Source organism: Somniosus microcephalus, chromosome 3, assembly GCF_052327205.1.
Source record: "Somniosus microcephalus isolate GS21.2 chromosome 3, FLI_Smic_1.0, whole genome shotgun sequence".
Classification (NCBI taxonomy): Eukaryota; Metazoa; Chordata; class Chondrichthyes; order Squaliformes; family Somniosidae; genus Somniosus; species Somniosus microcephalus.
In genome coordinates, this window is record NC_140989.1 from 354,664,878 (window position 1) to 354,687,202 (window position 22,325).

Consider the following 22,325-nt stretch of genomic DNA (forward strand, 5'->3'; position numbering starts at 1 on the left):
TATGTCAAACTGGGATGAACAAATTCTGTAGTTCATCCATGTGGTTTTTGAATGTTTGCCATTGCCTATCCACCGTCAACTCTTTGAGTGACATTCCCCAATCAATCCTACCCAACTCGCGCCTCATACCATCCTAGTTTCCTTTATTTAAATTCAGGACCCTAGTCTCTGAGTCAACTACTTCACTCTCCATCTTAATGAAGAATTCTATCATATTATGATCGCTCCGACCCAAGGGGCCTCGTACAACAAGATTGTTAATTAATCCTTTCTCATTACATAATACCCAGTCTAAGATGGCCTGATCTCTGGTTGGTTCCTCGACATATTGGTCCAGGAAACCATCCTGTAAACACTCCAGGAATTCCTCCTCCACAGTATTGTTACTAATTTGGTTAGCCCAATCTATATGTAGATTAAAGTCACCCATGATGACTGCTGTGCCCTTATTGCACGCTTCTCTAATTTCCCTTTTAATGCCATCCACAACCTCCGTATTACTGTTTGGAGGTCTATATACCACTCCCACTAATGTTTTCTGTCCCTTGGTATTTCTCAGTTCTACCCAGATTCCACATCATCAGAGCTAATATCCTTCCTTACAATTATGTTAATCCCCTTTAACCAGCAATGATACCCCACCTCCCTTTCCTTTTTGACTATCTTTCCTGAATATTGAATTCCCCATGGCTGTTGAGTTCCCAGCCTTTTCCACCCTGAAGCCATGTTTCCGTAATCCCAATCAAATCATATTCGTTTACCTCTATTTGCGCAGCTAATTCATCCATCTTATTACAAATGCTCCTCACATTAAGACATAAAGCCGTCAGGCTTGTTTTTTTAACGCTCTTAGACCTATTAGAATTATTATTTACTGTGGCCATGTTTGATTTAAGCTGTTGATTTCTCTGACTGCCACTTTTGTTTTTCTCCTTCCAATCTTTTGCTTTTATCCTTGCTTCCCTTTCCTCTGTCTCCCTGCTCAGGTTCCCAACCCCCTGCCATTTTAGTTTAAACCCTCCCCAGAGCACTAGCAAACACTCCCCCTAGGACATCGGTCCTGGCCCTGCCCAGGTGCAAACCATCCGGTTTGTACTGGTCCCACTTCCCCCAGAACCGGTTCCAATGTCCCAGGAATTTGAATCGCCTCCCCCTTGCACCATTCCTCTAGCCACGTATTCATCTGACATATCCTTCTATTTCTACTCTGACTAGCACGTGGCACTGGTAGCAATCCTGAGATTACTACCTTTGAGGTCCTATTTTTTAATTTACCTCCTAACTCCCTATATTCAGCTTTTAGGACCTCATCCCATTTTTTACCTATATCGTTGGTACCTATATGCACAACAACTGGCTGTTCACCCTCCCCTTCCAAAATGTTCTGCAGCCGCAGGATGTTGCCGGGAGTAGAGAATCTTAACTATGAGGAAAGACTGGATAGGCTGGGTTTGTTTTCCTTGGAACAGAGGAGGCGGAGAGACCTTACTGAGATGTATAAAATTGAGGGGCCTAGATAAAGTGGATAGAAAGGACCTATTTTCCTTAGCAGAGGGGTGAAAAACCAGGGGGCACAGATTTAAAGTAATTGGTGGAAGGTTGAGAGGGGATTGGAGGGGAATTTCTTCACCCAGATGGTTGTGGGGGTCTGGAACTCACTGCCTGAAAGGGTGGTAGAGGCAGAAACCCTAACCACATTTAAAAAGTACTTGGATGTGCACTTGGGATGCTCTAACCTGCAGGGCTCCGGACCAAGAGCTGGGAAGTGGGATTAGGTTGGATAGCTCTTTGTTGGCCGGCACGGACACGATGGGCCGAAATGGCCTCCTTCCGTGCTGTAACTTTCTAGCATTCTATGATCATTAAAATGCAAATTTTCTGCTGCTGCTAGTGGGAGCTTTCTGTGCACAAATTGGCTGCAGCATTTCCTACAAGTGGCTACCTCAAAAAGTACTTCATTGGCTGTAAAGCGTTTTGGGATGTCCTGAGGTTAGGAAAGGTGCTGTATAAATGCAAGGTTTAAAAAAATTATATAGGTAAAGATAGCTGCCACTTGTTTAAGATCCAAAACAGCCATGAGATGGTCAGTTAGCCTGTTGTTGTAAGGAATGTTAGCTACAACAGTGGGAGAGCTCTTTGCTCTTCTTCAAAGGTACCACTGGCCTTTACTGTCCATCTGAGCTGCTGGAACAGGCAGACAGAACCTCGATGTAACATTTTAATGTGGAAGCAAGTCATCCTCGGTTCCTAGGGACTGCCTAAGAAGAAGTAACATCGCATGCAAAGGACAGCACTTCCAACAATGCAACACCCCCTCAGCATTACATTGGAGTGTCAGAAGAGTCCTTAAACAAGCAAACGTCTTTTATTCTTATGAGCTGCAACATTCTACAAACATTAATTTGCTCAGAAGGTGATGGTCTCATTACTTGCAATAAAACACTGCTCTGCACCACCTGATCAGGTATCCCATTAATAAACACAATTTATTGTCTTTTTCTACTTTTTTTTAAACCAGGTTTACTCTGAATAGAGAGATAGGGATTACTTTCTGTGGGAGGCTGAACAGTCCAGTTAATGTGATGGCAGCTGTCACACATTGGCAGAATAACTGCATCCTCAAAGCAGATTCGGAGAGATAAAGACCAGTGCAAAGACTGTGAAGGAAACTCTAGCAGATTGAGGGGAAGTAGCCCGGGAAGATGTTTGACCTGGAAAGGACACCAAAAGCCCAGTAGTTTGAGATGTCGGAGGAGCAAACCCTGTTTGGGAATAAGAGATGAGAGAAACAACACAGGCTTCCTTTCTCAGCTGGAATTTGAAAATAATGTCCTGATTTTTGTTTTCAACCTAGCATTATTACTAGAGAAAGGTTGGGGCTCTTGGCATCTTTGAAGGTGCCTTTCAAAGATCAGCTTCCAGCAGCTTTTCTTGGATCTCCAGAAAACATTCCTCTGGCAAATGAATTAAGCAACATAAATAATAGCAAAGTGGGAATTCAATGCTTAAAAAAAATGTTGAATTATCTGATATCTTGAATTAAGATTGTTGAACTTAATGTTGAGTCTGAAAGGCTGTAGAGAACCGGATGGAACATCTTTGGAGTTAACAGAGACAGACATAATCAAGAAAACAGCTCTTAACCATTATATTTGGAAAATCTCATGCTTCAGTTGTTGACTTTCTACTAACATATCTTCAAGCGCTAATCCTGCGTTCTAATCCCAAATTCTTCCACAAAAATGGTTCACCTTCCCCTTCATTCGTCACCCTGCCATTTTGAGTCCTTTTTCTTGTATATCTCGACTGGAGCAAAAATTGCACTCTGAAACGGTGCAATTTGCTTCTACATTGATCATACTGGATGTGTTTAATTAATTTCTAATAAGGAAGGAAAATGGTAGATTACTTCCAGTAGGTAGCTTCTTCCTCACTGTTTGAATGAAGTTCAACCTCCTTGGACTTGAAAGTCCCCTCTATCCATTGGGGTGTTGGTGGGGCACGGGGGGGGGGGGGGGGGGGGGGGAAAGAAAGATCAACAGGTGGAAAGCACTCACTGCGACACTGTCATTTAATTTTTCCAAGCATAGAATCCGATGACACCCCCCAAATAGAAGCAGGGCCATTCAGCCCCTCGAGACTGTTCCACCATTCAATTAGATCATGGCTGATCTGTATCTTAACTCCATATACCTTATACCAAAATCTATCAATCTCAGTTTTGAAATGGTCAATCAACCCCCAGTCTCAACAGCTTTGAGGCAGAGAGTTCCAGATTTCCACCACCCTTTGTGTGAAGAAGTGCTTGTTGACATCACCCATGAACTTCCTGGCTCTAATTTTAAGGTTATGCCTTGTTCCAGACTCTCCCGCTAGAGGAAATAGTTTCTCTCTACATCGATGGAGTAGCCAACACAGTGTGTGCTGCACCGAGTCACCACTTGTCTTTTTTACTTTGCTATGATGTCCAAGTTTTTTTAAATTTTCCTGGGCTGTATACTGAAAGCCTTGGATTTAGACTTTCTGTGGCCTCCATTTTCCTATTAATTTACATATATCTCATATGTTGACATCTCTTGGTGATCCCATTTGGATTCATCTACCATTACCAAGACCATCTCTTTCCAAACCAGCAGCCCCATAAAATTCCACAGTACTGAAGCTGCCCTGGGAGTGAAATATATGGCATAATGTAGGTTACAGAACAAAGGCTGGTAGATGAAGGCAAGATACAGATTAGCCATGATCTAACTGAATGACAGAACAGGCTCGAGGGGCTGAATGGCCGACTCCTGTTCCTATGTTCCGTGGGCTTCAAGGAACAGATTGCCAGAGCTCTAACTGTTTCCCCGAGTAAGAGGGGGAGTTTGGCCATCCAGGCGGTTTCCAAAAGACAGAAAATTCCAGTCTTGTAGCAAAATTGCAGTAACGTGATTAAGAACTGATGTGATCAAATAGCTTGTTAATTTGACACTTTGACCCGGTAACAGACCGGGACCCATTATTTTGGACACTGACCGTTGCTTATTATGGAACAATACAGATATCCCTTCAAAAAGGATTCCAATCAAGGTCATTTAAAGCATGACAAGCTGCGACAATTACATACAAAGCGATGATTTGGAAAAGAGTTTCAACATGCAAGTGCAGCTAAAAAAAGAGCACTGTCCGGCATTGTAGTGTAGCTTGAATTCACTCAACAGATCATTAAACAATTAACTAGATTAGATTAATTGCTATAGATGTGGCCTTCCTGATCCTTTGAAACAAGTTCAGTCTGCACATACAAATAAGCATGTCATTTAGCTGCACCGAGGTTAGGGGGAACAAAGTTATCTCAGACAATACCCTTCAAAGAAATTTACAGTGGTGCTGATTTTTTGATCAGGTGACATTCTCCCACTCCACTGAATAAAAGGCTGGAGTGTGGGTTTTCGACAGGCATCACCCAGTTTACACTAAAATTAACAGAAAATGCTGGAAATACTCAGCGGGTCAGGCAGCATCTGTGGAGAGAGTGAAACAGAGTTAACGTTTCAGGTCAATGGCCTTGCATCTGAACTGGAAAAGGTTGGAGATGCAACAGGTTTTAAGCAAGTGCAGGGGAAAAGGGGGGGAAAGAAAATAACAAAAGGGGTCTGTGATAGGGTGGAAGACAGGAGAGATTAAAAGACAAAAGGGATGATGGTGCAAGGCAAAATGGATGGTAGTGGAACAAGTAAAGAAACAAAAGATGGGTAAATAGGAATAGTAGACTCATTACCAACAGCTGTTGTCCAAAAAAATGGGGGCAGTGGTTATGATCTGAAATTGTTGAATGCAACAGAGTCCAGAAGGCTGTGAAGTGCCTAATCTAAAGATGAGGTGCTGTTCCTCGAGCTTAAGTTCAGCTTCATTGGAAGTGTGTAGGAAGTAGAGGACAGAGGGGTCAGAGTGGAGTGGGGCAGAGAATTAAAATGAGAGGCGACTGGAAGCTCAGGGTCACGCTTGTGGACTGAACGGAGGCGTTCCGCAAAATGAACGATCGCCCAATCTGCGTTTGGTCTCCCCAACGTAGAGGAGACCGTATGGTGAGCGGCGAATACAGTATACTAAGTTGAAAGTACAAGTATATCGCCGTTTCACCCAGGAGTGTTTTGGGGCCCTGGCCCAGCCTCCACATTCAACAAATCATCCTCCGCCATTTCCACCACCTCCAGCGTGATGCCACCAAACACATCTTCCCCTCCCCTCCCAGCATTCCAAAGGGACTGTTCCCTCCGCGACACCCTGGTCCAATCCTTAATCACCCCCAACACACTCTCCCCTTCCTGTGCAAACACAAGAGCTGCAACACCTGCCCTTTTACCGCCTCCCTTCTCACCATTCAGGTCAGGTCCTGTCTGCCGATTTACACTGCTGGCATCAGGACAGGGCAGAAGCTGCTTCATGGCAATGCTAAACTCAACAGTACCAGTGCTCCCTAAGCTTTGTTCAGAACCACACCCCTCATTCTTTGACTGGAGGAGGCCGCACTGAGATCTCAAGAGTGACAACAATAGCAACACACAGACTAAAGCACCATTGAAAACAAGTGGAAGAATCAAAATAAGCTGACATCAGTAATCTAACATCCACCTTCATTTGCCCAACCATCACATACCAGTGTGTAAAACCTGGCGACAAAACTCCAAGTCGACATAGCCTTTCTGACTTGACACACAAACACGTTACTCTGCGTAGATTCAAGGAAAATTCTCCCAACACGTTGGTTGTAAAGTACGGGCTGGAGTTCTGCAAATCAATAGGAATAAAGCCAAGTGTTCCTGGCCTGCCGGTACTGCGAGCAGTATTTTCAGCCCCTTGCTGGCCAATGGGTCCAATTCCTCTTCGCTCCGCTGAATTTTGACATGGGGAAGGGGGAGGGAAGACTTGAAAACACCACAGACTGAAGGGCACAGCATTCCCCAATGGTGCCTCTTATCCATCTCAAGTTTCTGGTAGCACTAGAGATGGCAGTGACTGACTCTCTGGTGGGGCGGACTGAATGTTCCTGACTTTTAAAATAAAATCCATACCTTGCATGGAATGTTCTGATCCTGGAGTCAAACATCCCTAAGTTTGGAAGAAAGCTCGCTTCCCTTTGGACAGGTGCATCACAGACCTGCCATCTGAAATGTTAATGGGGAATGGCTCTCAACCTCTGTTGATGCTTTTGGAAGTGGTCATTGCCAGGACAGATATTTTGACCAATTGCAAAGCACCTCTGGCTTCAAACGATGCCAGTGTCAATATCAGGACCGGTGCCCCTAACTAAAGGAAACGCCATATCATCTCTTAAAACCAGCTACCGTGAGAGGCTGCCAAAGAACTGAAGAAGCCTGTGCAGGGAGAGATTTTGCAATGTGGCCTATTATGAGCATTTTCACCCAAACCACATACAACCCCATAGGTTCACCAATAGCACACTTTAATTCACTACTATGCTGGTACGATTCTAAAGTCCAAGCACACAACAATTATAGATTAGAAACAGGATGTTTGGCAATCTGTTTTATTTTGGCAATGCTGTACATCAATTTTAACATTTAGTCAAGCACATGTAATTTATACGCTAAATTCCATGTTTCTGGTAATAAAGTTGTAGAAATACAGGGACCTTGTATCCAAGTTGGTTTAATTAAGAAATGCATTTCCAACCACTAAAGTATGCAAGTTATTTTAGTTAATGATATATTAAATAGAAAATGAAGCAGATATCTTGTAGCAAATAATATTCATGGCACAAAAATATTACAAGTTTTCAAAAGCAAGGGCTTGTATATTGGCTTTGATGAGTGTTGTCCAACATGCAACTTCTGCCATACATGTAATGCAACCGATCCCCAACATTTCAGGAACAACTTGTGTGGAAGACATTTCATAAACTCCTTTATACAAAGTTAGCTGCAATTAAACATATTGCAATTACAACCAATATGAAAGGCTCAGATAGTCACATGTTCAGTTTAGCAGCTCCAAATATGTAATGGGGACTTTTCCTTTCTGATTTCCTCTTTCACCCATCAACCAGTCAGAGTCCATTCCCGGCAGACTATAAACTGTTATTACCTGAAACAGAAACCAGCTCTGTTAATCCACCAGTTGTGGCAGAGGAGAAAAAGGAGATAGACATAGGGAAGAGGGAGGGGAGACCGACAATGGGGTGGAAAACGGGAAGAGGGAGGGAAAGAGAGAAGAGGATTAAAAAGGAGGGAGAAAGTGGAGAGAAAGATCTAAATCGCAGAACAAATTAAAATTACATTGTACCCGTAAACAACACTGCACGCTCTGTATTGAGAGAGCAAGGCTATTACAAACAATATCTACTCAATGGGTCTGCACTTCAAATAGTGAACATACGCACAGATGTTTTTATAAAATACTCATGGCAGTGTAACATAAAAACAGTCCTGTAAAAAGATATTTAAAACACAGATTCAACCTTTTGTGATAACCCACCAGAATCCCCTCCTTAAATGCACTATATCCATAACAGCTCACATTTGCTCCAATAACCATAATTTGCAGCCCCGTGAAACTCCAATCCCTTGTCACCGACTCCGCCCCCACCTTCAGCCACTCGGTCAGCTGAACCAGATCCTGCAAAAACCTTGGTGTCCTGTTTCACCTCGTGCTGACCTTCGGACCCCACATGCTATATCCATCACCGAGGCCACATACGTCCACCTCCACAACACTGCCGACCTCTGCTCCTACAACACTTATTCACCCTCTTTTTCACCGACACAATTTCTTGAACATCTTCCTCACTAGCTTCCCATCCTTCACCCTCCATCAACCCCAAATTATCCAAAACTCGCCGGCCTGTTTCCTGTCCTGTTCCCCCATCACCCGGTCCTCACTGACCTACATTGCTTTCCAGACCCTAACCCACAATTTAAATTCCTCATTTTCAAAGCCCTTCTAGGCTTCACATCACATCTGCAACCATCTCGAGACTTATAACCCTTTCTGCACGCGCAAGTCCTCGGACTCTCGCCTTCTGTGCATTCCCATCTCTCTTTGGCCGACCATGATTAGCAGAGCCATCAGCCGCTTTGGCCGTACTCTCTCGAACACCCTCCCTAAATCCCTCTGGCTCTCCTTTTCTCGTCTCAGTCTCCTTTCATGGCTCAGCAGTCATTGCCCTATTTATTCCTCTTTTTTCCCCCTGCCTGGCCGGGGATATTTTCTACATTAAAAGGCATTATATATAAACAAGTTTTTGTTGCTGATCTGGAAGATTGATAAGAAGCCAATTTCTTTGCCTGCTTTCTTAGCAGAAATATACGGGTCAAGAGGTGCAAAAGTGAAAAGGAGACGAGTGGTTAAAAAGGCGTTTATGTACAGGTAAAATTTCCATCAAATAGGCTTAGATTCTAGCTACTGCTCACAAGAATTGACTGTGTTTCTTCAGCCAGTTGGCCAATACCTGGGCAGCACTTGTCAATAAACAGGAGGTCACATTTACAGGCAATTCTTTGAAATTAGAATGCAGAACCATTGAACTGTAATGTGTGTAATCAACAGTTTTGGGATACACAGCATTTTACTGGAAATGGCAAAATTTCAGTTGGAGTACCTAATACCCCGTGCTGCTATAGTTAGGAGTGCAGCAATGGGTTCTATCAACAACAGCAAGGGCACAGAATGTACTCTGGGTGGGGGACCACAGTGTCCATCACCAAGGGTGGCTCGGTAGCACCACTACTGACCGAGCTGGTCAAGTCCTGAAGGACACAGCTGCCAGACTGGGCCTGTGGCAGATGGTGACCACCAATCTACTTGTCACATATGCATCTGCCCATGACAGCGTTGGTAGGAGTGACCACCGCACAGTCCTTGTGGAGACGATGTCCCGTCTTTGCACTGAGGACATCCTTCATCGTGTTGTGTGCCCTGGATAATGTTCAGCCTTGGGCTGAGAAGTGGCAAATAACATTCACACCACACAAGTGCCAGGCAATGACCATCTCCAAGAGAGAGTCCAACCACCGCCTCTTGACATTCAACGGCATTACCATCACCAAATCTCCCACTATCAGCATCCTGGGGGGGGGGGGGGGGTCACCATTAACCAGAAACTTAACTGAACCAGCCACATAAATACTGTGGCTACATGAGCAGGTCAGAGACTGGGTATTCTGTGGCGAGTGACTCACTTCTTGACTCCCCAAAGGCTTTCCACCATCTACAAGGCACAAGTCAGGAGCGTGATGGAATATTCTCCACTTGGCTGGATGAGTGCAGTTCCAACAACACTGAAGAAGCTCAACACCATGCAGGACAAAGTAGCTCGCTTGATTGTTTAAGGTGGTGGATGGGGTGACATTTACTCCTTCCACCACCGGCGTACTGTGGCTGCAGTGAGTACCATCTACAAGATGCACTGCAGCAACTCACCAAGGCTTCTTTGACAGCACCTCCCAAACCCGCGACCTCTTCTACCTAGAAGGACAAGGGCAGCAAGTGCATGGGAACACCGCCACCTGCAAGTTCCCCTCCAAGTCACACACCATCCTGACTTAGAAATATATCGCCATTCCTTCATCGTCACTGGGTCAAAATCCTGGAACTCCCTCCCTAACAGCACTCTGGGAGTACCTTCACCAAACAGACAGCAGCGGTTCAAGAAGGTGGCTCACCACCACTTTGAGGGGCAATTAGGAATGGGCAATAAATACTGGCGTTGCCAGCGATGCCCACATCCTGTGAATGAATATAAAAATCTAAGTTCAAATGCCTTTGCGCTACAGCATTCAACAAAGTATAAATACAATTCTACATGCAGCAGCTTATATCGAAGTGCCATTCAGAATTCAATAATCTCTATTACTTTAGTTACAAGTACTCATACAGCTCATTGAGAAAATAAACATGCAGTTAACCACCAGTTTTTCTGTACATTCTACACTTAACTAGTCACAGGCAGTTAATATATGGTACTACTGTATTTTTTACTACAACTTTGAGTGATGAAATAATAAAATGGCTCAAACGCACAAAATTGATAGTTTTCCATGCGAATTATCAAGGTACAGGAAACTCTCGATTTACCGGCACCTAAATAACCAGAAATCTCTGTTAACCGGCAAAATTCAGGAGTAGGTTCAGGTAAGTTTTACTTCATATTAGTGGCCGTTCCTGGATCTGTGGCCGTGTAACCGGGGTTCCTGCACCTGTTGCTATGCAATGCAACAGGGACGCCTGGATCTGTGGCCGGGGTTCCTGCACCTGTTGCCATGCAACAGGGACGCCTGGATCTGTGGCCGTGCACGGGGCTCTCGTACCTTTTACTATACCTCTCTGTAATCTGGACTTTTTGATAAACCGGCACCACGCCGGTCCTGGATTTAAAAAAAAGTTTCCTGTAGCTCTAAAAAGCTAATCACGGTGAGGCAGAAACAGGAGCGAAAGCAATTGGGCAGGGAATGGGAGTGAAAATTAGGTCCAAGGAAAGAAACATTTAAGAACAGCATATACAATTTAGATGGATTCAATTTGTACCCCCAATCCTCTATTCTCAGGTCCCATTTTAGCAATTTCCCTCAAACATCAATCTCCACATTTTGACAGCTCTCCAGTTCAGAGTCAAAGGGGCTAATGGATGTGTGACCTAGACAATCAAATTTGATCAATTAAAATTACTTGGTTCCTTGAAGGTTCAACTGAGTAAGACATTAAGCAGCTAAGCCACACAGACCAGGAGGGCCCGAGCAGCCGAGAAACAGTAGGAGTGCCAAAACTGGCCTCAGCACCCTTGGGTTAGAAAGAGCAACAACACCAAAAAAAATCAAGATACTCGTTCCCAATGAATAATGGCCACTTGGCTGAGGCATGAAAGGCCCACCTCTCCCCATGGAGCTATAAGTGTTATCAGGAGAGATGGGGGAAGGGTTAAAAAAAGGCAAGATAATGAAACACAGAAACCCTACTCAGTGAGAAAGTGGACTCAAACATAACACTCACATTTGGGCGCTTTGTTACTCACCTCATCAGCAAGAAGTGACAACTCACTGCTGTCTGCAGCGTCGTAATCGTAGAGAACCCGTGCCTTTCTGGTGCCACTAGATGTCAGTTTATAGTCAGTGCTGCCAGTTGTGGCTATCGGACAGTTTGGTATGCACGAGACTGAAGGTGCAGAATATGGGGGCACAGTGGTAGGTAAAAGGGAAGCTGAGGCAGTCTGATTGTTGTTGGAAGTAAATGTGGTTGGAAAACTAGAAAATAAAATGTTAAGCATTAATACAGAGGAACAGCAATTAATTTCGATATATCATACGTCATTATCCCTTTTAAATATTTTATATTTCAGGAAGATGTTACAAATGAAAACATATAATGTGGGAGAGGGCGGAAATCAGTGACATCACCAGAAACCATGTATCAACCTACTTTGTAATAAATTTCTATTTGTGTCATTTTCCCTGTCTAACTTGCAACATGATATAGAATCTGTATCTTGCTCATGGTGCTAACCATAACTCAAGTGACGAGTTAGATATTAGAAAAGACTATCCCTAGTAGCTGTAATCAAATCAGCCCATCCATGGGATGCATCATATCCCAGATTACGTATACTGTTTCTACATCAACTCAAACACATTAACAAAATCTCCCAGACTAACCCTGTACTGTCTTATCTTATGAAATATTAATGCACATGTGGATATGCTAATAACCACTGAATAATGAACTGTGTAAACAATAGATACATGTGGTAAAGCATCAAAAGTTTGAAAGCTGTTCATTTAATGAGTCATGTTTTCTAACAAAATTAAAAATAATGGAGGCTGCAATATGTTAGAGGTGCGCGCGAGGGGGCAAGGAGCGGGGGCGAGAGAGAGAGAGAAAGGAGCGGGAGAGAGAGGGAGAGAGAAGAGAGAATTGCTTTACAGGCAATTAAGTACTTTTTTTTGGTCAGAAAATTGGTTAGTCTGCAGCTCTGTACAAAATCATAGTGAAAATGTAAACATTGTTAAAACTACTTTAATCCTGTGAGTCATCATATAATGGGAAAAGGAGGTTTTTCCTCTCAGAAATCCTTTATTACCTTCCAAGTTGCTTCTGTAAATCAACCATATACTGGTAACATTGGGCATAGTAGGTCATCTGGGCATCAACATAGTCATGCAGACAGCGAAGGTGATGTGCCTATGGGGGGAGAGGAACAAAGTACAACAGAAAAGATACATTGGTGAAAGGTTACTAATCAGCTATTTAGTATTTAAATCATAAGAACAAGAACTAAGACAATTTAATGCCTTTAGAGTGAAATAATTCATGTAATTACCAGTCATGTTTTCACTGTTTGTTAATGGACATCAGCAGGCAAATGAATGGAGACTACAGCGCAATGAATAAGCAACACAGTACGGCCAGTGACGAGGGCGAGGAGAACTTACATGTGTACTGCTAATTCCTTCAAGCAAAAGTCTTGTGATCTCTGCTTGGCGGTCAAATTCACTTTGTGTAATCCGCATTTCCTGTTCGGCCTGTGTAGGAGGATACATCGCAGGAGTAAATAGATGTTCAGGCATTTGAACAAGTATATATTGTTTGGGGGGAAAAAAACAGCACTTCTTAAACTAGACAACAGCTGAAAGATTCGGCTTGCCACAAAAATCTTAAAACCACAATGCAGTGAAATAATCTAACAACAAATGTAAGAATCGAATTATTTTCTGACCATTTACCTCCCCACAAAAAGAAATGTTTCACTTGAGATTTTAAATTAAGATGGCAGCAATAACCAAACACACATAGCATGGAGTGTGTTGTTACCTCGAAGTGCTTTGGTTCTGAAAGGATAACAATTTCACTTGGAACCCAACTACAGTACTAGAAATGTTTGCTGCACATCAATCTGACTGTACAATTAGGCTATCGTGTATAATATAAATTAAAAACGTGAATTTAAAACAGAGATTGACTAGACTAGACCTATATTCCCTAGAGTTTAGAAATATGAGGGGTGATCTCATTGAAACATATAACGTTCATAGAGGGTTTGACAGGGTAGATGCAGAGAGGCTGTTTCCTCTGACTGGGGAGTCTAGAACTAGGGGTCACAGTCTCAGAATAAGGGGTCGGCCATTTAGGACTGAGATGAGGAGAAATTTCATCACTCAGAGGGTGGTGAATCTTTGGAATTCTCTACCCCAGAGAGCTGTGGAGGCTCAGTCGTTCAGTATATTCAAGACAGAGATCGATAGATTTTGGGATGCTAAGGGAATCACGGGATATGGGGATAGTGTCGGAAGGTGGAGATGAGGTAGAAGATCAGCCATGATCTTATTGAATGGCGGAGCAGGCTCGAAGGGCCGACTCCTGCTGCTATTGTTATATGTTCTCACGTTCTCAAATTTAAAATTGACTTGAGTGAAATAGTACGGTGACTTTCCCCTCAAAAACCTTGCAATAAAATCCAACAGCCAGCTTATATTAATTCACTTAACAGTTTCTACACATTTCATTTCATTACAAGTTCAGCAAAAATTAACAGCTTGTTCAGTTGCGTACCTTGATGCACACTTTATTGTAATCATGAAACATTACCCAAAACACAAGCTTTCAAATGGGGCTCCATTGGGTCACTGGGTTTCAACACATCAGTTATCACGGTTTTTGTATTTTTCTCTACTTCTTACTAGAATGCTGTTTCTGTAGATCAATAAATATGTTTTCTACAATAATAGCACAGTTTCCTTTGGGTAACTATGTCTTTTGCAAGTTAGGGGGTCCCCAGTGAGTCAATCCTTGCAGGGATTTCCAAAACACAAAAATTTGAAAGCCATTGATTTAAATTGTAGTTATTGTAGACTTCATGGAATCTTAACTGTCAACATAGATAATAGTACACCTTTAAGAGGAATCAACTAAAATTATTTGCCCAAAAGAAATTAATACAACATATGTAGAGAACAAATAGCTTCAAGTTCTAATTTTTACACACATTAAGTGAAATAAACTGCATGCACCTATGCGCATCAATAACTGAGAATTTGATTGTCAAGCACTATTAAAACTCACAGTAAGTGCACCCCTTGACTTCACATCAAATCCTTCGAACAAATAGGTTGAACAGCGACCGATTTTTAAAATATCAAAATTAAATCAGATTGTGCAGCACACAATTAGTATGTCAATTCTATTTGTTAGTGTGCTCAAATACAGGTTCTCTCTCTTTCCCTCCCCCAAACAGCAAATTCCCAACTTTACCCCTTAACAAAGTCAAGCTATGCCACTCTCATGCAGCCTTCTAATGTCTGACTCAACAATAAGATTGGCAGATGTTTCAGTGCAGCTCACCTACATCAGAGGGAACGTGGAAGAGACACAGACCTAGAATCCAAAAGGCAAGGGACTCGGTTGCGATTATATAGGCATTGCTGCACAATGATCCTTCACTGCTACAAGTATACTGCACTGGGAAGAGGAAGCCATTTTACAACAGCAGGACGGCCTTTCCCTAAAAGAGCTCATTATTGGCAAGTTTAAAAAAAAATTGAAATAGGCATTTACTTATGGCTGCTCCACACAAATACCAGATTAACAACAAGTATTTTTTTAAAAAAAGCAATTGAAATATCACGCCAAGTTACTGTGCCCTAAACACTTTACAGGCTTCAAGGTTATTACTACTACAAGAAAACAGCTTTACTTTTACTTACTTTTGTCACCTCCTCTGCCCAAAGCTGTTAAGCATTTAAACAAACAACAAAGTCACTAATTTGCAATATTTTTGTGGAATGCACAGATTTTATATAAAATTGATGTTAGATGCACAGGTGTACTATGCTAATTACTGCTCAACAACACAAGAACCAGGAGAGTGAAACATACCCATGAAGACAAAAATAAACTGAACCCGAGTACAACCACTGCATGCTCTTAATCTGAAGACTAGTGTTGAACTTCAGGTTAACACCATAGCTCTCCAGCTATGACGCATGTAACATTTGTGTCGCTCTTTGCTTGATTCAGATTCTCAATTTTTAATAACTTGCTTCCTAAATTCTGAATATTTTGAACAAAATACTAAAATGTTATGTTTTCCAGGATTTTGAAAATTTTAAAAACATATTTTGAAGGATCAGAAAAAAGGGAGCCTTCAACGCTGCCTAAAATCAATAAGGCATATTAACACGCACCATTCCAGTCCTCAGAAACCAAGGACTGTGCTGCAGTGAAGACCCATTATAGCATGAAAAGCAGAAACTATATGCCTGGGTACCCAATGACAGATAGCAATGTAAACAGAGGCTTTTAAAAAAAAAAATAAACCCCTTGCTATCTAAATTGCTGTGATTCTCCACACCATGCTCCCTACAAATGGGAGAGTGGGCCCAAACAATGGATTTCCTCACAGCCATCATCTCTTCGGCTTCAATCGACTGCTCTTGTAGAAAGATACCTATTGTCAGAGAGAATCCAATCGGTTTTGCTCTCTGTGGCAGCTATCTCATGGTCTTCCCAAAACACAGGGTAATGAAATTGGAAGGACCACCCCAAGATGGGAATTCAAAGAAAAGCCTCTAAAATGTCCAAGGCTCTACAAGCAGGCGATGCCACCAGTATCATTGCAAAATTATTCCATACCATAATTATGGTACAAAGGTAAGTTGTTGAAAAGGTGTCAAAATGTTACGGCCTGAATACTATAGTCTCATTGTAACACTTGAATTCCAGGAATTCCTAACAGCTGTTTAGAATTCACAGCAGCATCTCTTGAAACTATAAGGGACACCACTGATCTCGCAATAGCTGTTTGCCTAGTTCAACTAACCAAGAGTGAATTCAAGGTAGTAATCTACCATTAGTGATGTAAAAAGGATTAAATATAAATTAAATACCAGTACAATTATGAAAGGGTGGATCTGGAGAAAGTGTTTCTACTTGTCGGTGACTCCAGAACAAGGGAGCACAAATATAAGATAACCACGAGCACATCAAATAAAGAATTGAGGAGGAATGTCTTTACACAAGAGAGTGGTGAGAATGTGGAATTTGCTGGCACGTGAAGTAGTTGAAGCAGACAGCGCTGATGCATTCATGAGGGAGAAGAGGGCTATGAGGCCAGGGTGGGAAGAGGTAACTAGAGTGAGACAAGGCTTGTGTGGCGTTTAAACACCGGTATAGACCAGTTGGGCCAAATGGCCCGTTACTGTGCTGTAGATTCTATGCAACACTGCCAGCTGTTTTCCAGGTACTGCATTGAAGCATTTCACTCACAGCATAAACGCTGGTAACATTGCACCAGTGTTACAGCATGTGGGTTTATATGTTTGCACAGCAAATTTTCAGTCTTAGCCAGGCTGTCTACAAGGTACGAAGACGGGCAGAAAACAGAGGAGTGGCATTTCCTACAGGGAGGGAAGAGACGATTTATAAAGCTCACGTACCTCCCAGCAAACACTTGCACATTAGTCTGAGAGTAGGTTTCCCACCTGCCCGGAGTTGAATACATGGCAGAAAAGATAACTATCCCACTGGAGGATATACGAAACACAAGTTAGACACATTGCCACGGTGAATTAGGCTAGGGTGAGGGGAAGAAGTAGTGATCCTGGTGGCTGCTGCTCATTTTGTAGTTGTTGGATCCAAAGCAGCTTTGCCACAACCCCAGGAATGGGATACAGCACGACAATTCTGAAGAGGGGCAAAAAACCACCCCTACACTCACCCTCCCCACTAGATGTCTTGCACTATTGTGCAGAACATAGAGGGTTAATGTTGGACAATCTTTTACTGATGCACCTAAAAGACCATCAAGCACTGCTGTCAGTTTTAGACAGCAGCTGGGTTACATCAATTTTAAAACTTTTGTTTAAAAATAGTGCAATGCAAAGTGTTTTCACTTTGAATCACAGCATCAGCTGATATTTAAGTATAGCTTCATCCATACTTTCACCAACTCCCAGTGACTATTAAAGAGCTAAACTTCATGTCTTATTTCTCGTTAAAAACCTCCTTCAGTACAGTCAAGGATGACCAAAAATCATAGGTTATCCAAAAAAGTGACGAAATATTTTAATTCTGTACATGACTCCAATTCTGGTGATTTTTTGTGAATAACTTTTGCAAATGTTTTAAAGAAAATTGATGAGAACATTCAGTACTGAAAGGGTTAATGCCAAAATTATATAGTTACAGAATACCAAAATTATACAATTTCAGAAGACATGGAGGGTCAGAAATGGTAATGGAATAAACACAACAAAGACAGCTACACTTCCTCTTGCTATCAAAAGGCATTTACTCAATGACACCCAGGACATACGACTTAAATACAAACTAAAATCAAAATCAAAACTGAAATTATTCTTTTAGCAGGACACTAGAGATGTATCCATGTGAAAACAAGCAGTTATTGCCTCTCGCTCTCCTCCCCTAAAACAAATGTTTGGTATGGGCACACTTGGGAATTGAGAGATCAGCTCAATCATTAGAGAGAGACCTCAAAATGCAGTGGATGTGATAACTGGAAACATTCATTTCAGCATTCTCTAATCATTGTAGAATCTTGCAGCTGAAATACACAATCCCATCCACAGAAATACTGGAGGCTTATATAATCAGAGATGTTAAAATATTGAACCAGAGGAGGAAAAAAAAATAATCAGTTTACCCAAGGTAACAAGAACACTCTTGTCAACTCAGGAACACTCTGGGCTGTGATAGCAAGAGTAAGCATTCAAGTACAATGTCAAAACACACAAGGCCAACAAACCTTCAGCCATGTTACATGCAGCAAGTTGAGCATGTAAGAGAAATTTACCATAAAGTTGTCTCCTTCAGCTTCAGAAGCGTTTAGTTGCTAGAACATTCAGGTAAAGTAGACAAGGACAAGAGACATTTATATTAGACAGATTACGTTAGGTTAAGCGGTAAGGCTGAAGAGGCGCGCACTGTATAAGTTATGGTACACTAATCAGTAGTGGATTCTAAGTGTAATTTTTATGCCATATGGTTCTTTACTCCCATCTCTCCTGAAGCACCGACTCTTACTGGGGTACAGTTCGACAAGCGCTAGTACCATGCCTAACTGACCATTCATGTATGAACCTAAACGGTGAGCATCAGCCAGCTATTTGACTGAAGGGCATCAGAGCCAAGTCTGTTTTTCTTCTCACCAAACAGTCACTCACACTCGCCAGCAGAAGGTGCTAGCAGTCTGGTGTGGGAACTGGCTGATTTTACTTATTAGCATCCCAACTGCTTTAGTAGCCGCGTCTGCTAACTCCCAGAACCTGAAACCATCAGTTCTGTTTACTTGGGTCGGTGTGTCTATTAACTTGGTGTTAGGGAATTAATCTAGATTCGATTGTGGTCTGGGCCCCACCCAACACAGCTACTATAAAGTGCAATTAGTGGAATTAAATTGCAGCATCATCACATACAGGTAAGCTATGCATAAATACATCACACTGATCTATGTAGTGTCAACAAAAATCACACCATCGTTACAGATCTAATAGCCTTTTGACCATTCCTCAATTAACAGTGTCATGCCTTTTTTAGGGACGTTATTTTTGACCTCCATCTAACTCAGTCAAGCTTTTGTAGTAACTTAAACCATTACCCAGTATCAAAATCGTAGCATTTTGGTTTAATTTGTACTTAAGGTGAAAGATACTGGTGTCGAGAAATGGAATGCTTTTCAAGCTGGCACTGGGGTTAAGCACGCCGACGTCAGGTATAGCACATGCCAAATGCAGAATGGTCTCTACTGTGCTCCAACTACATGCTTTAACCTCCAGCACAAAAAACAACACACTGCATCAGTGATTACTTATCTATTTCACACAGCATCCATCATTACTAAAATCTAATAGAACACAAGAAAGGCCAGAGATGAGGAAAGGCCTATTGGCCCATCAACTCTCATTCCCTCAAGTACATTAACTGTGCCGTTGGAATCTAAATGTACTTTGAATAATCCCAATGACTTTGCTTTTATTACCTTGCTTGGTAGATTATACCAAATACTTTTCACTCTCGAGCAAAGAAGTTTTTCCTGCTATCTGTTCTGAATTTACTTTTCATTAATTTCCATTTATGTCCTTGGTACTGCTTACTTTGAAGTAATAATCTGGGTTTACCGTACCAATCTATACTATTTATTTTATACTTCAATGAGGCCCCTTTTAACTGTCATCTATCTAGACTGCAAAGCTTAAACCTCGGCTTTCTGCTAAAAACTCTTGGCTCAACAAGGGCTTAAATGAATTAAGTTTGGGAGAGAGAGCAAAGAAAAAGGCTTTCATCGATCAGCCCGAGATGGATTCCAATGCAGGCTGCAGCGCTGAAAGAATATCGTGCCAACTCACTGCACTACCCACTCCAAAGGTCGTACTAGCCAGTAACACATTTAAGGAACACTCGCCAGATCGTCTGACTTTAAATGGGTCCATCTGTATTTAATTGAAGCAAACTAATACATGACTGCAGGATTTCAAGTAATAGTTAGCTTTACCCATTTCTACCTACAATAGTGGTTTAATAAAATATGCAACTGACATCTAACATGGTTGCCACATCGCAGACACTTGGAACGATTCCACTTTCCTGCAAACTAAGTGATTCTTAGTTTCAGACATATCATTAGGGCTAGCTCCTGCTCACCTATCATCCCACCCCACCCACCGCCACTGGCTCCCTGTCTTGTGTTTTTTTACAAATTCCTTATCTAAATTTACAAACCCCTCCATGGCCTTATCGCCCTATCTCTGCAGCCTTCTCCAGCCGAACTTGGAATTAGCCTCGGATTTTTATAAAGTACTTCATTACTGGGCATTCCACAATACCCAGACTGCACTTCGCCATACACACCTTCACTTTATTTCAACTGAACTTGGGTTCAACTTAGCCATTGAAAAATCAAACCGTCTTAGGGATCAACAAGAGGTCATCCACTTTGAATCCAAGAAAGACAAATTGGAATATTTTCTTAGTGGCATGAGGCTAGGAACTGTGGCGGAGCAAGTGGATTTGGGCATCCACGTGGACAGATCACTAAAAGCTGGTGCACAGGTACAAAAGGAAATCCAAGCTGCTAATGGAATGTTGGCCTTTATCTCAAGGTGGCTGGAATATCAAGGGGAGGAAGCAATGCTTCAGTTGTACAGAGCCTTGGTCAGACCCCAACGGGTGTACTGTGTTCAGTTTTGGGTACTGAACCCCAGCTCTTGAATGGGGTACAGCACAGATTCACCAGAACGATACCAGGGCTTATGAAGTAAGATATTAAAAATTGGACATAACAGGGCAAGACAATCAGGATTCAATTGCAGCCACAGAATGTTTAAAGATGAAGTGTACTAATTACCTGTATGCCTACTTGCAGAAATGACATCTACCAGTCTGGAGAAATGAAACTTATAGGGGCCAGAAGGGGTATGACTAATTTCCAAGAAATCAGCAGACCAGCATGACCCATTCATAGAGAAACTAAACTTATACTATATGTTAACCCTGTAAGAAACAGCCACTCCCAGATAGTGATTAATGTGTAAACTTTTAAATCGATTGGATCTCGGAGGAGGTATGGTTGGCAAAATGTGTATAACTATGTGGACTTGAGAGGCTCGTTGGAGTTTGGACTTGCGTAGGGACGCAAGAAGTTCTCCCCAGGCCTGAATAAACCGTTGACTTCAATTATTTGGTCTGTCTTTCTTACAACAAGCCGGTGACGTCGACCTTGTATATCACTTGGTCCGCACTTTGGGGGCTTACATCAGCTTAAAGGGTTAAATTACAAATACCAGTTTCATAAACTTGGTTTGCAGATTTCTCTTGACTGAAAAATGATACAAATCTCAATGCATGGAATGAATGCACCAAAACAAGCGTTTAGTACATGGTGATTTAAACCCTGCTACCCAAGTTCACGTTTAATTTTTGCTCTTTGTAAATTCTCCCCATCTTCAGTCCATCTGGCCTCGATGCCTCTGCAGAAGAGGGGAAGCAAGTGGCCAGCTTGGGACCATCTAGACATGACTCTCCCCTCTGTTTCTCCCTGTCCCTGTAGGTTTTGCTCTGCACATCCGAGTGGGAACTAAGCAGAGTAGACATTGAAGCTGTATCTGTCGGCACTCCATGGTACACGTACACATTATTTGGGCATTGGAAGACAGACTTACATTTGTACAGCACCTTTCACCACCTCAGGGCATCCTAAAGCACTTTACAACCAATGAAGTACTTTTGAAGTGCAGTCACTGTTGTAATGTAGGAAACGTGGCAGCCAATTTGCACACAGCAAGGTTCCACAAACAGCAATGTGATAATGATTGATGATCTGTTTTAGTGATGTTGGTTAGGGATAAATATTGGCCAGGACACCAGGAGAAACTCCCCTGCACTTTTTTGAAATAGTGCCATGGGATCTTATGTCCACCCGAGGGGGTAGGCGGAGCCTCGGTTGAACGTCCCATCTGAAAGACGGCAACTCTGAAGGGTACAGCACTCCCTTAGTACTGCACTAGATTATGCGCTCAAGTCGCTGTAGTGGGACTTGAACCCACAACCTCTGACTCAGAGGCGAGAATGCGACAACTGAGCCCTGGCGGACACCTAAATTGTACACAGTGTGCTACATATCTCCAGTAGTAAGTGCTGTATTTACACTTAAGGACATTATAAATATTATTTTTCTGAAGAGGCATTTTGAACCAGTTACTTAAAACATTGCTAGACTCTGTATTAACTCAAAACTTGGCACAGATAAAAAGTATCACATTTCAATAACTTTGCATTATTGCATGCTTAAATTAAATTTCCAAACCAAGTAACTTTTTTTC

At 42.2% G+C, this 22,325-nt stretch overlaps 1 protein-coding gene across 6 annotated transcripts in view; it reads right to left on the minus strand.

Moving 5' to 3' along the window:
* Window positions 1-7,017: 7,017 nt before the first annotated feature.
* Window positions 7,018-22,325, minus strand: part of LOC147122356 (endophilin-B1-like) — a 39,928-nt gene continuing 24,620 nt past the window's right edge. The window contains exons 6-11 of one of the 6 annotated variants that reach the window (XM_085983435.1): window positions 18,302-18,340; window positions 15,195-15,218; window positions 12,927-13,016; window positions 12,575-12,675; window positions 11,513-11,741; window positions 7,018-7,590 (exon numbers count right to left, since the gene is read on the minus strand). In XM_085983435.1, coding sequence (XP_085839561.1) covers window positions 7,483-7,590; window positions 11,513-11,741; window positions 12,575-12,675; window positions 12,927-13,016; window positions 15,195-15,218; window positions 18,302-18,340 — 591 coding nt within the window. In that variant the 3' untranslated portion in view covers window positions 7,018-7,482. Of the gene's footprint in view, window positions 7,591-11,512; window positions 11,742-12,574; window positions 12,676-12,926; window positions 13,017-15,194; window positions 15,219-18,253; window positions 18,341-22,325 lie in introns of all 6 variants that reach the window. The other 5 variants (XM_085983432.1, XM_085983434.1, XM_085983436.1 and 2 more) reach the window with 5 other exon arrangements.